General features: G+C 36.7%; 2 protein-coding genes across 3 annotated transcripts in view; both read left to right on the top strand.

The window, feature by feature from the left end:
• The window catches only part of LOC145769960 (ubiquitin-protein ligase E3C-like), a 42,668-nt gene that overhangs the window by 445 nt on the left and 27,690 nt on the right, over positions 1-14,533 (top strand). For both annotated transcript variants that reach the window (XM_082581522.1, XM_082581523.1), the window contains exon 2: positions 13,239-13,327. In XM_082581522.1, coding sequence (XP_082437648.1) covers positions 13,259-13,327 — 69 coding nt within the window. In that variant the 5' untranslated portion in view covers positions 13,239-13,258. The remainder of the gene's footprint in view (positions 1-13,238; positions 13,328-14,533) is intronic.
• Positions 10,719-13,238, top strand: LOC145769961 (E3 ubiquitin-protein ligase TM129-like). The gene has a single exon (XM_082581524.1). It carries the CDS (start codon positions 10,726-10,728, stop codon positions 11,821-11,823), a length of 1,098 nt encoding a protein of 365 aa, XP_082437650.1. The 5' UTR covers positions 10,719-10,725; the 3' UTR covers positions 11,824-13,238.

Genomic DNA, 14,533 nt, shown 5'->3' on the forward strand with positions numbered 1-14,533 from the left:
TATTCCTGGTGCAGACGTAACTACTCATTTTATTTATTCTCAGAATACCTTTACTTAATCGAGGACAAGTTTTTATATTCCGGTGTAGGTACTTTACTTTGTCTAGTTTTTGGTAAAAAAAAAGTTTATTTAAAGCTAGCTTTCATGAAAAACAGAACTATTAGTCCCAGTAGTTTAGTATTTTAGTTGTCCAGAGTTGCAACTCTTTAGGTTTCTTTGCTGTAGTCGTTGTAACCATGAAAACAGAAGAACTCTTGCTCAATTGTGATGATGTTGATTTAGTACCGGTAATAATCCCAAAGAAAGAGTCATTATCACATGTTTTTGGAAAAGTCTTGATGGCTAGTGTGGAGGCTACACCGGTATGGTTAGCGAAACACAATGCTCGCTGTTGTATAGTGAGTAGTCAGGTAGTGCTGACGCCAGGAAGATCGCTCCTTTTCAAGAATCAGTTGTTGTCAGAAATAGTAAATGTTCAAAATATGTATATAAGTTGCATGATAATAATAAGGCAGTGGCTATTTGACCGGCTCCGGTCTTTGAATCTGAAACACTATTTGACCGGTCATGACGTCACTGCATAAGCACTTTTTTCTTTTTCTCTTTCAAAGCAAAAGACGAGAAGCGCCGACATAAGTTCTAAATTCAACACGTATTCTTCAACTCAGTCCGTGGCACGCAGGGTTCGTCTCTGGCTGCCAATCTAAAGGGGATGAGTTCGATACTATCCGGAAGCATTTTTTTTTTCGTTTTTTTTTTTATCTAAATTTTGACCCGAAGCGCATTTATGTGGTCAATTTTTAATTTGAGTAGCCTACAGTCCAAGTTAGTTAATAGTTCTCAAGTTAGTTATATACAATACTTCTTTTAAAAGAAATGATAATGGTAAAACCATTTTTTAAAGAAGTATTATATTGTATATAACTAACTTGAGAGAAAAATGTAGGGTCGTTCGGCAACACACGTTCACTTATGACGATCGGAAAATTACCAAGAGAAATTCTCAAATTCCAGCAAATTAAAAAAACTCTAACATTATTACTCACAATTGAAAAGACATAAAAAATGGGCTGTAGGCTACTCAAATTAAAAATTGACCACAAAAATGCGCTTTGGGTCAAAATTTAGATAAAAAAAAGGCAGTGGCTATTTGACCGGCTCCGGTCTTTGAATCTGAAACACTATTTGACCGGTCATGACATCACTACATAAGCACTTTTTTCTTTTTCTCTTTCAAAGCAAAAGACGATAAGCGCCTTAAGTTTTAAATTCAACACGTTTTTTTCGTCTGAATCTGTGGCGCATACGTAACGTCTCCGGCTGCCATTCTAGAGGGAATGAGTTCGATTCTATTCGGAAGCGTTCTTTTTTTTTTAACTAAATATTTGAAAGTGGAAAGTTGTCTTGAAGGGTTGGTTGAGATGATGATTTGAAACTTGACTGATTGGTGTGCGACAATGAGACTGGATTTAATTTTTAACTTCGGACTTCAGCGAAACGTAATCTTACAGCCTATTAGAATGTGTGATTTTTTCAGAGAATTTGTGCTAAGAAATGAAAGGAATTTGTTAAAAATAAAGACTAGAAAAAACTTTTTTAATTCGTTTTGAAACTTTTTTATTCACTTGTTGATTCATTCATATCAGTTTGTATCCTTTTGTAGTTAAAAAAAAAAAAAAAAAAAGAACGCTTCCGGATAGTATCGAACTCATTCCCTCTAAAATGGCAGCCCGAGACGTTACGTATGCGCCACGGACTCAGTTTAAGAATACGTGTTGAATTTAAAACTTAACGCGCTTATCGTCTTTTGCTTTGAAAGAAAAAAGTGCTTATGTAGTGACGTCATGACCGGTCAAATAGTGTTTCAGATTCAAAGACCGGAGCCGGTCAAATAGCCACTGCCTAAAAAAAAAGAATGCTTCCGGATAGTATCGAACTCATCCCCTCTAGATTGACAGCCGGAGACGTACTGCACGCGCCACGGACTGAGTTGAAGAATACGTGTTGAAGTTATATCTTATATCGGCGCTTCTCGTCTGTTGCTTTGAAAGAGAAAAAGAAAAAAGCGTTTATGTAGTGACGTCATGACCGGTCAAATAGTGTTTCAGATTCAAAGACCGGAGCCGGTCAAATAGCCACTGCCTTATAATAATAATGGTGTTGCAAGCACAGTAGGCTAGTGCTTTTTCAGGTCTTCATAATAACTTACGTAGCAAAAATAGTAAAAAAAAAAACAGTTAGAAACTTAACAAGGAAGTCATAAACAAGAGAAAAAAACACCAAGAAAAACGAATTGATGATGATAATTTACACTGCAAAAGTGGCACCAGAATAGACCTTTTGTACATTCAAAATCACCAGAGCGTGACATTTGAGTTAGCCGGAGTCTGAGGGTTAAGAATCGCTTGTTTACTACGGTTTATGAAAGCGTTTCTTGTTATTGCAAGCAAGCGTGAGGTTGCTAGCAGGGAAAAGTAATTGTTTTGTGTTTATGAACTGTTGTAGGTTATCGGCACTCTTCAGCTTTTGTTCGTTTTAATCATAGTGCTGGCTAGCAGTAGTAGCAGACTAGGTATATACTGTAATATTTAGGCAGTGTAAGACGCCACCCGGCCTGTTGAGTTGCTGTGTGTGTCCATCCCCTCCGTGCATTCTCATTCTCCTAGTCTAGCTTGCTCGATTGATTTTAAGACTTAGCCGGCCATTATTGTTTAAATATTAACTAGACGTACTAAAAACTAGCCTAATAGGCTACTGTAAATGGTAATGTTTCAATACCCACCAGGTAGATTAAGTAGGCCTGGTCCACACAGGTCCTGTCACTAGCTAGACCTACCATAACCACTCTTTTTAAGCCAAAAGGTCATTTTATGGGTTTCTGAGTGTTTCAAGTAGCCCATAGGCATAATTAACAAATGCTATTTTGTAGAGTTATTGATATAAGCTACAATGTGTGACTGGATGCATGCTGGATGAAATCATTAGAAAAGCTGCCGTCATTTGGCATATAAGTGATATATCAAAGTATGAAACTGGAAGTAACTTTGGTTTGTTAAAAATAAAATGTCCATTTAAGTGGAGGAATAGCACTATAGAAGATATGGCTACAAACATGGACTCCTACCTTCATGTCTTGGACAGCGACACAGCTTAAAACAACACATGAATACTATTTTCCGATCCAAGGACAACTAGGTTTAAGTGGACTACAGTGGTGTAATATCGTTGTGTAACTTCCAAGTCGATGTTTGTGGAGCGTGTGCATTTTGACCGGGTATTATGGACCACGTCAATAGTATATACATTGTCTTGCAACATTTTATTTTGATTCTGCATCGTCTTTTCTTTGTCAATAAATTAAGTTAAAATTCATGGTACCGGTATTGAAAGTTTTCATAAGCGAATAAAACTGAGGCATGTTTTCTTCAGTTTGTTCAAACAAAATAGGTTCTTGAAAATTGCTTAACATGCAACAAACCAACCATACTTGATTGATGATACCAAGCATAGTCACTGGTATTTTCCTGTCGAAGATGTGAAATTGACAATTTTTTTTATGGGCCTCTCTACATGAATGCGATGACGTGCAATACTCCGTGTGTTCAACACTATGTCTTTACTTATTTGAGGCCTTCTACCTAGGAACGGTGGGATATTCAAATGTAGACCAATATCATGTTACAAGTCTTTTTCTATGAGAAACCCTTTATCGGCCATAACAGCATCATTGAAGTGCAGTTCATTAGCAGCTATTTTCTGCTTCAAAAACGTGAAAAAATCCACTTCTCTGACATATTTCTTTGTCACTCACATTACCAGTTTACAATTGCGATACAAACATAATACAGCCATTTGGATCAACTACCACTAATGCCTTTGCAGTGTTAGTTCTTTTATAGTTCGAGTAGCCTACGTTTGCGACTGACAGTGAAGTGAGAATAGTGTTTCGAGACGTAGCCTACTTCAGTGCAGTCGATGATGATCATGGTGCTTGGGTAGCCTAGTCCTAGTAGGAAAATTATACTGAAACACTGATGCATGCTTGTAAAGACCACAAAACAACAGCTTAAGCGATGCTCAAGCAAACGTTAAACAATTTTTTCGCCTGCAAACTATGCCGCTAACCCTAGCGCACAGCATTGTAAACAGCGGCTAGTCGTTCACGACGCCAACGTCACGCTCTGTTGGTTCGTTATGCAAAAGGTCTATTAATATGAATTTATGCTGTAGATGTTAATTTTGTGTTGGAGCATTGTATTTAACAATTGACATGATATATATACTCCCAGCAACAGCAGTTCAATATAATCGGGAAGTTCAATCTGTCAATCTCGATGATCGGGCCTGCATCAGTGGTTCAAAGCCTTTACAAATATGTGAAACTACCAGGATTCTCTCAAAGAAGCTTTTCCAGTCCAAGGATAAAGATGCAATCAATCAAATGGATGCTCCATGTGTATGTGTCGCTGCTGATTTTGGTTTGTTGGTTTTCCTAATTCATTCTTTTGTTGTAATAGGCTACTCTTGAGATGACTAAATGAGTGAACTTTAATTTAAACATATTTGTTCATTTAAAGCAAGAAGCTCCGGTGCTCCCCCCTTGTCGTCACTTGTAAACCTTTGTGCCCCCCTTTTCTTGTCAAGTTATAAACCAAAGTCTAACTATATAAATTTTGCATGTTTTGGATTTTAAAACAAAGGTTATAATAGTGTGTATGTTCATCCAATGTATGAACAGTAAGCAAAAATAAAGTAGTTTTACCCCATATTTTTGGTCGATTCCAATGTATAACGTCGTGGTATTTTTGACCAGAGTAGAGACTTGTAGACCAGCTTCGAAAATTTAACTCAGTGAACCCGGAATGGCCCGTTTCGACGAGTCCGATTCGGCTAATCCGATTCGGCAAGTTCCCTATTCGGCAAGAGCCTTTTTCGGCGAGTGCCCTATTCGGCGAGTTTTTGAAATTTTATTTTTGAAAGGGAATTATCGGGTAACGTGCAGAAAGGAATAAAAATAAAATGTTGGAACTATTAAATTAAAATTCGTCATGTCAGTTCAGTTGTTTTTATTTCTGACCATCATATCAAAAACAATACACGTCAACATAGCAAAGGTAGAAGCGACAAAACGCGAACGTTAAAACGTGCTTGAATTCGTCATGTCCGTTCAGTTGTTTTTAAGGTAGAAGCGACAAAACGCGAACGTTAAAACGTGCTTGTGACCGAAGTAAGTTATTGAGTTGAAAGAAATTTGGCACGGTCGCAACACCTTCAGAAAAATTTAAGATGTAAAGGAAAAAAAATGTTACAAAAAAAATCATGTTTATATCTATAAGTTAGTACTTTTGAATAGTTAAAATGATTAGTTTGGATCAACAAATGTGTGGCCTACAGCTTGGATTGAAAGGAAATTATCGGGTACCGTAGCCTAGTTATCCCTACCAGCAAAAATTTGTTCCAAGAACCCAGTTAGCCTAACAGTTCATTTCGACATTGTAGTAACAGAATGAGAAGGCTAACCAAATGTGTGGCCTATCGTTTTAACGTCGCTAAACGTTGAAATCGTGTAGAAAAGAGAACTTTGATGACTAGGATACGTTGCAAGCCTTAAAGCAGCCGGCGGTCATCGCCACTAAGTAGTAGTGCTTGAATGACCGCCTGTGCTACCTCCTCCGTCGGCCAAGTTTGGCCGCCGGTTTCTTCTAGCCAATTATTTAATTTCGCAATAGAATGATTGTGGATTAAATGTCGAAAATATGTAGTATCAAAGAGTGACGCAGAATTAGGTCAGCGCATCATAGTCACTAGTGTTGTATTGAATATATCCAGCTGCGATCACCAGCGATGTAAGTCTTGTTTGCAATTCCCGATGTTTATTTTAACGAAGTGTTAATCCGAAACTTTTGTGCTAATTTACATTGGCTTGCAATATTGTCGTTTTTATATCGATTCAATGTGGTCGGACATTGAATTGTTGTTAAAAAGGAGAACTAGGTTAGTTGACATCCGTCGGTAAAACACGTGTCTTCATAGTTGAGAACGCTGTGGGTTAGTGACTACACACCCTCAATGGTGACATCATAACGGAATAAATGGTCAGGTTTTATGAAAGGCGGTATGCAGTTGAAACAATTTAATGAGCTGCAAGCAGTTAAAACAATTTAGGGTCATTAGATGGTCCCGCAATACCGGATTACAATCCCGATAAAGCATTTAATGCGTGGTACAACGATTCTATTGCAGGACGTCGCCCAGACTTCCACAACGCTAAGTGATCATTTTAACATTGTTGCAAGTTTAATGCTATTTACAATTATGCTATCGTTATTGTAATTTGGCCTCCAAGCATGCAGATTGGCCGCCTAGAAGGAGCTCTTGGTAGGCCACGATGGCTGCCGGAAAAAAACACAAGTTTTAAGGCCTGCGTTGAAAATGAGAAACATTCACAGAAGCCCTTCAATACGTTGCATTTTTAAGATTATGCATTTTTAAGATGATGTATTTAGACGTTGAATCAATGTACAAATGAACTGTTAGGCTAAATGGGTTCTTGGAACAAATCGAAGGGCTTCTGTGATTGTTTCCCAGTTTCAACGTATCCTAGTCAGCAAAGTTCTCTTTTCTACACAATTTCAACGTTTAGCGACGTTAAAACGATGTAAAAACGGCAATTTCTGCTGGTCGGGATAACTAGGCTACGGTATCCGATAATTTCCTTTCAATCCAAGCTGTAGGCCACACATTTGTTGATCCAAACTAATCATTTTAACTATTCAAAAGTACTTTTTTTGTAACATTTTTTTTTAATTTTCCCTTAATTTTTGAAATTTTTCTGAAGGTGTTGCGACCGTGCCAAATTTCTTTCAACTCAATAACTTACTTCGGTCACAAGCACGTTTTAACATTCACGTTTTGTCGCTTCTACCTTTTTCTCAACCTTTGCTATGTTGACGTGAATTGTTTTTGATACCATGATCAAAAATAAAAACAACTGAACTGACATGACGAATTCAAGCACGTTATAACGTTCGCGTTTTGTCGCTTCTACCTTTGCTATGTTGACGTGTATTGTTTTTCATATGATGGATTGATGGTCAGAAATAAAAACAACTCAACTGAACTGACATAACGAATTTTAATATAATAGTTCAAACATTTTATTCCTTTCTGCACGATTTTAACGTTTATAAATACCGATGTAAAAACGACAATTATAATTAGGCTACGGTACCCGATAATTCCCTTTCAAAAATAAAATTTCAAAAACTCGCCGAATAGGGCACTCGCCAAAAAAGGCTCTCGCCGAATAGGGAACTGGCCATATGGATTAGCCGAATCGGACTCGCCGAATAGTAGCAGACCCCAGTGAACCAGAGCAAACACATGTGTAGTGAAGATTGCGTGCTAGTTCATGCTTGAGTTGTGCTGCAATTGAAAATGCATCGTAAAAAAGCACTTTGATTGGGTTACTTCGAATTTGAATCAATTTTTTTTAATAATGCACTTCTGGGCTGCATTGAACAGAATCGCCGCTTTAATTCAAGACTGACTTAAGTCCACTTTTCATGATTTTGACTTTTTTGCATTTTTTTCCTAATTGGACATAAACCCATATTATGAGCAAATTTGCTAAGCTGTACCTGCCTTAAAAACAGAAATACCATAGGCTTATGTCCACATATTTTTCCAAGTTTCAATTCCATATAGACTTATGTCCATGCATGGACATAAGATAAATTTTTTTATAAAAAATTTGGACTTAAGATATTTTTTTGGACTTATGTCCAATGACTATCCATGTAATTTTAGTTGTAAGTCCATGTCCAATTACTGGCAAGTAGTGAAGTTTGCATTGTATCAACATCATAATAATAACAATCACTTTGCCTTGCAACAAAGCTATAGCAGTTGGCCTGCACTTCAACTGGCAGCATGGCAAGTGCGGTTTAATTGAACAAGTCATATGCACATTATATCTATGCGTTCGGAGCTTTAAGCAACTTTCAGATTACTGCAATATGTCATGTACAGTTGTACACCTGTACGCAAGATACGAACAGAAACCACACAGTCTTGCCATGATCTCTTAGGGAATACATATTGTATACCAATATAGCATCAGAAAAGATTGTTGGTTATACCTCCTAGCGGGAAAACGCACTTTCATGACAGTACACGAAAGAATCAGTCATTTGTTTGCCACATCTTTAACATTTTTTGAACAATCATTTCCACTTATAGCAGAGATGCACAGAATGTATATATATTGAATGGTGCAGTGAACGTAAGTTTCAACCAGATAATTATTCCACATATTACCAAGTATTAACCCAACAATTCCATCTGAAATTTCACAAACCAAAGAAGGATCAATGCGATAGCTGTTGTGTTGCTTTTGATAATACTCCAGAACATCTTGTTACCGATCAAATGAAGGCTGATTAACAAAAACAACTTGCAAGAGAGCATAAAAAAAAACGAAGAAGGAAGCTTCCAATAAGGCATCTGTTCTTACTGCAGGATTCGATTTCCAGAAAAGATTGCATTTACCTCATGGAAAACCATCTTCATTTTATTACCGTTTAAGGTGGAAAAATTACAACTTTACTGTGACTAATTTGAACTCTATGCAAACTGCTTGCTTTTTGTGGAACGAATGTCATGCAAGAAAAGGTTCTTGTGAAGTAGCATCATGTCTTCTTAGTTTTTTATCAAAAGCAAACACCTATGGTGTAAAGAAAATTCACTTGTTTTGTGATCGATGCTGTGGCCAGAACAGTAACTGTATGGTTTATATCATGCTGGCTATTGCTCTCGAGATTTATGGCTTCGATGAAATCACCTTGAACTTTTTGGTATCTGAGCATAGCCAAAACTAAAATGACACAGCCCATTCAATCATAGAACGTGCTGCAAGCAAAATGACCATTTACACTACTGCACAATGGGAAAGTTTGATTATGACTGCCTTCAAAAGGCATCAACCAATTGATGAATGCATGCAACATAGTGATGTGATTGATTTCAAAAGTTCAGTTTCCGAAAATGATGAAAGCCAATGTCAATGATAGCAATGGAGAAAGAATCTACTTGTCCAAAATCATGTAACTAAAAATCACCAAAGCCGAGCCAATAACATTTTTTTTATAAAATACAGCTAACAGTGAAAGCACATTCAGAAAACTAGACCTAATTTTCGAAAATACAGGAAGACGAAGCTGAGCACTACCACTATGCCAAGGTTATATAAATCATTTCCTGGCACTTCAATGGATAAGAAGAATGATTTGAAAAAACTCTGCCTCAAAGGCTTGATTCCAATTCAACATCATGACTTCTTTCGAAATCTTCCAGTCACTCCCAACAAAGACAGTATTGAAGTATAATTTCATAAACTAGGCTTAGAATTAAGTGACAGCGCTTTGCAGACACTTTTCATTTGAAGTTATGCATATTGATGATAACAACATCAAGTCAGCAATGATAACGCATCATTCTGTTATGTCCAGTGAACTCGTCAAAGCCATTACGCATTATGGTGGTATATATAAGTTGTTCCAGTTCCAGTAGTGAAGTGAATGAAAGTGCATTGAATTTAGCAAATATGATAGTAATGGAGTAAAGTTAATAAGAGGATTGTGCTGGTGAATTTTAATCGAGTTGGCAATAGTGGTAGTTATTGAAGTGCATTGGCTTTGAGAAACAAATTAAGTGCAGTAGTGACTATGTGCTATACAGTAGTTGAGTTAGCAGTGGTAGTTGTTTAAGTACATTAAATTTAATTAGTGACTGAAGGTTCAATTGCACTAACTGTATGAAACGGCAACATGTTAATTGAACAGAAAAAGATAATTCAGCACAACTACACAGCAGTTTTACTCTCTTTTGGGAAAAAGTTGCAAATTCACAGTTTAGTGTAAGAGTTTGTTAAGAAAAAGAGTTTTTTGGAAGAGTTTGTGTCGGTGTAATTAAATAATTAAATTTGTGATAAAGAAATTTTGAACATCAAAGTTTGAGTAAAAATTACGTTATTTTGCTGTATGCTGTGATACTTTACCTCTAAAAGTGATTCATCAAATGAAAATGAATGATGCTGCACTGGTGATAAACAATTCATTCGTGTTTTTCAGCATGTACGTACCTTAACCTTCAGGATAAATTAGACTTATGTCCATTTACATAAAAATGAATCAAAAATATTTCTGAGCAAGAAAGATTTAAGTCCAACAACATACAAAAAAAATATAAATGGCACCACCTAGTGGCAAAGTATTCAGTGATTTTTGTAGACCAACATATTGCCTATCACTGGTAAATAGTAAGTCTCTGTGTGCACATCCATGTCAAAGAAATTTGTTCGGTTGTACAGTCAAGTGCAGTTATTTGCAATTATCTCAAAACGCTAAAAATGGACTTAAGTCAGTTTTGAATTCAAGCGGCGAGATAACCGTTAAAAGAGACATCGGAGGCTTGGCAAAAACAGCCACAGCAAAATATGAAATGCAAGCACCTGTTTATTGTTTATTTGGAAATATTGGAATGACCAACATGTACTGGTAACTTCCAAGAAATACAAAAATGCAAAGAGTTGTGTGGCAAGTTAAAATATAACTGAGTAAAGATGTTTTTAATTACTGACTTTAATTTTTATTCAGATTCTTATTTAGCCTAATTTACTTTTATAAAAATTAAGACATACTGATATATATACTGCAGATTTTAGAAATGCAGTTCAGTCCTACTATTGCTTTCTCGTTGTTTTACTGGTTAGTGGCATTTTGCTTTGTGGTTTCGCCAACAGAATTCCAGTCAGCTGGTCTAACAATACAAAGTATTTTTGATAGTTGGCTTGGGAGTGAAAGCAATGATTTTATTTATTATCACATCAGACGCACAGCGATAACAACACTTTTTCATGGATTTTTGCCAATGGGATATTTTATTGGAATGACGTTTGTTGGTGAATCTGGTTTGGAGTTTTTAGAGATATCTGAGTGGGCCATCCACACCGGATGGCAAATTTATTTCTTCATTGCCAGTGCTATTTTTATTGCTTGTGCTACCACTGTGTATTATTGGCATATGAGCAATTGGCAAAATCATCCAATCGCTAAGATACTGAGTCTGTATTCTGACTCATGGGTAAACCTTGCATATGAAATTAATAGAGAATTCAGAAGCATTGACAAATATACCAGTGGCCCGAGTGGAATGTCGAGAGTTGTTGTCACAGACAATTGGATCATGAAGACCGGAGCTTATTCAACAACTTTAGTTCATCAAGATCATGTGAGTTTAGTTGTAAAAAAGACGCAGGAATACCAGGTATCACCTGACACAATGACAACAGTTCAGTATGTCAAACTGAATGTACGTCCATCAAAGCAGCAAAAGAGTTTTGTTATTCGAATTTTATCTACTGAATACATGGATTTCAAAGCTAAACTTCGAACTGAATTGGTTGTTTTACCAAACATAAACATGCATTTGTCATCAGCTGAGCTGTTTCTTGAAGTATTTCGAGACCAAGTGCTTCAAAATCCTATTTGCATCGTTGATAGCAGTCGCCGACTTGGAAAATGTATTGGCTGTGATCAAAAGTCTGTGGCAGTTAAATTAATTAAACAATGTGCCAACGCAGGGGAAGGAGATTGCCAGGATTGTAACTGCAACCCACTGTGGTGTATGGAGTGCATGGGTCGGTGGTATGCAAGCCGACAAGACCCAAGTAAACCCGAGTCATGGTTGGGTGGTCATGCCACTTGCCCTATGTGTAGGGCTAAATTTTGTGTACTTGATGTTTCTAGTATTCAACAACCATAAGTTGTTGTGTTTTAAGTTTTGCAATTTTACTTGTTATTTGTGATTGTGTGCCAAAAGAGAAAGAGATGGTTACCATAGTATTGGATCAATGCTGCCATCCTGTGGTCATTTGCATGTTTATCTTAAGCTTTTTATCCCTGAAAACTAGAACAATATTATACAATTATGGTGTTGTTATCGCTTCTTACAAAATAAAAACCCTTGTTTTAATCCCTAGATCAGTGGTTTTAAACTAATTTTCAAACAACAAAGGGTAAAACAGATGGATTCAGTTGGACATTGACATCTCACATAGAAAAAACGTCATATCCAGATTATGCTTTTTTTGCATCTTACTGCGATAGTGTTACATAGGAATAACAATGCTTTAAGATGTGCATGATGAATTGATGATATTGAATATATAAATGTTTACAAAAATAACAGATTGCTATTTAAGTCATGCCACTAATTAAACTACCGTACGGTACCATATATGTGTCTGTTCATTAAATATCGTATCACTTTGTTTCCTGTATTTCACAATCTCATAGGTATTCATCATCATCATCATCATAATCCATCGTCGGTTTGTTCCCCACTAGTGGGGGTGGCCGATTGTTTTCGCGCAGCAATTGTTCTAATCCCTTCTCTCCATTTCACCCTGTCCCTTGCATCTTCCTCCTTCAGTCCGACTTTTTTAAATTCATCCTTCACTTGTTGTTTCCACGTTCTTCTTGGACGACCGCGTTTCCTCTTCCCATCCACCTTTAGATCTAGTGCCTTTCTAAGAAAACTTCCTTCCTCCCTCCTTATCACATGTCCATACCATCTTACTCCATTTGCCCTTGCCAGTTGGTCTATGGTCTCTCTCATCTCTAGTGATATTGATATACCAATATTTGTTTTTGTGCATATATTCATTCCTCACAAGTTAAATTGTCTTGTTAAGGTGTCCTCCCAAATTAGTTAGCGCGTTTCTTCGCAAACAAAAAAGCTTCAAGATTAAGAAGGGCTGGTTTGACTCTAGGGATTTGCTCTTGAGCAACACATTCTAAGGACTGCTCTCCATTCAGCCGCACATAATAGATGGAATAATTCCCTGGCAACAAGACTTCAACAATCAGAAAACTTCACTCTGCCAATCTAGGTAACCGGCCCTGCGTCAAGAGCCTCTACAAGTATCTATGTGAAACTACCAGGAATAGCCTAACCTATCAAGGCTTTGTCAGTCCAAGGATAAACATTCAAAACCAAACCTTCATCGTCTCTTGTGGAAAGATAATATGACATATATTATAATATGTATATATAGATGATATATGTAATATTCAGCAGTTTTGACTTAAATATCTGAATATGTGCCTGATCGACTTTTTCTGTGTTGTTCACTTAGTAATTATTGGAGATTATTTCTCATTCTGTATTGTTTGTAGTGATTAGGTTGTCAGACAAAATGTATCATAGTTTTGAGGGGAATCCCCGCACCCGTCCTGTAGTGTCGCTAGGAGGAAGTCGGCGAGAGGTATGCCAGCAACTTGTAATAAACTTTTTCAAATATTTTAGCCGTGTACTTACTGCTGTGTAAAAACGTATTAGTTTTGTATGTAATTAACTTTAATATGTATATTATATACAATATGTTTCCAAATATATATGCGTCCTTTTTATATACGCTACTTGAAACTACATTTTATTGATCTTTTCCCTTTTCATTATTACGATGACATTTTGGTATTATTACGATCATAGGCGCCGACTTTTCAAAAAACCTTGGGGGGCGAGAAAGGTGATGACGTCATACCCATAACGCTATTTTACTCAATTAAAATAGTCTTTGATTAAGCTTACTGTTGAACCATAGAGAAATAAAACATAGTAACTTTAGCGGGTTTAGCATACTTTATTTCACACAAAATATAACATAATTAAATAAAATAAACTCAAACGTTTTCGACACGTACGTGTGTCCTCATCAGAAATTAAATCTGCAATACATAAAATGAAAAGTCGTAAGATAAATTTGACTATGCACTGTAACTGTAACGACACTCTGGACTGAAAGCACAAACTGAACAAATGATACGAGAATGATTGCGAGTAAATTATGCGAGTAAATTATTGCGAGTAAATTACACATAATTTACTCGCAATCATTCTCGTATCATTTGTTCAGTTTGTGCTTTCAGTCCAGAGTGTCGTTACAGTTACAGTGCATAGTCAAATTTATCTTACGACTTTTCATTTTATGTATTGCAGATTTAATTCCTGATGAGGACACACGTACGTGTCGAAAACGTTTGAGTTTATTTTATTTAATTAGAATTTAGAATCGGATGCTGGAATGTGGGAAGTTTGTGTGGTAAAGGAACTGAAATATGTGAAGAACTAAGAAAAAGAAGGGTGGATATATGTTGCCTAGAGGAAGTAAGATGGAGGGGACAGTCAGCGCGGTTTTTAGGTGTCAATGAGAGGAGATATAAGTTATGGTGGTCAGGAAATAACACAGGAATCGGTGGTGTTGGTTTCCTGGTAAAAGAGGAATTGTGTGAGAAAGTAATAGAAGTTAGAAGAAGGAGTGACAGAGTGATGACAATGGTACTTGCTTTTGAAGAGGAGGTAGTGAGGCTAATCTGTGCATATGCACCTCAAAGTGGTAGGGATTACTTAGAAAAGGAAAGTTTTTATGATGTTTTGGCAGAGGAATGGGATTTACGGAGTTCAAAAGAGT

The sequence above is a fragment of the Aplidium turbinatum genome, chromosome 5 (genome assembly GCF_918807975.1).
Source record: "Aplidium turbinatum chromosome 5, kaAplTurb1.1, whole genome shotgun sequence".
Classification (NCBI taxonomy): domain Eukaryota; kingdom Metazoa; phylum Chordata; class Ascidiacea; order Aplousobranchia; family Polyclinidae; genus Aplidium; species Aplidium turbinatum.

What these genes read in the sequence shown, in the direction of transcription:
- LOC145769961 (XM_082581524.1), top strand. Translation starts at nt 10,726, where the DNA reads ATGCAGTTCAGTCCTACTATTGCTTTCTCGTTGTTTTACTGGTTAGTG.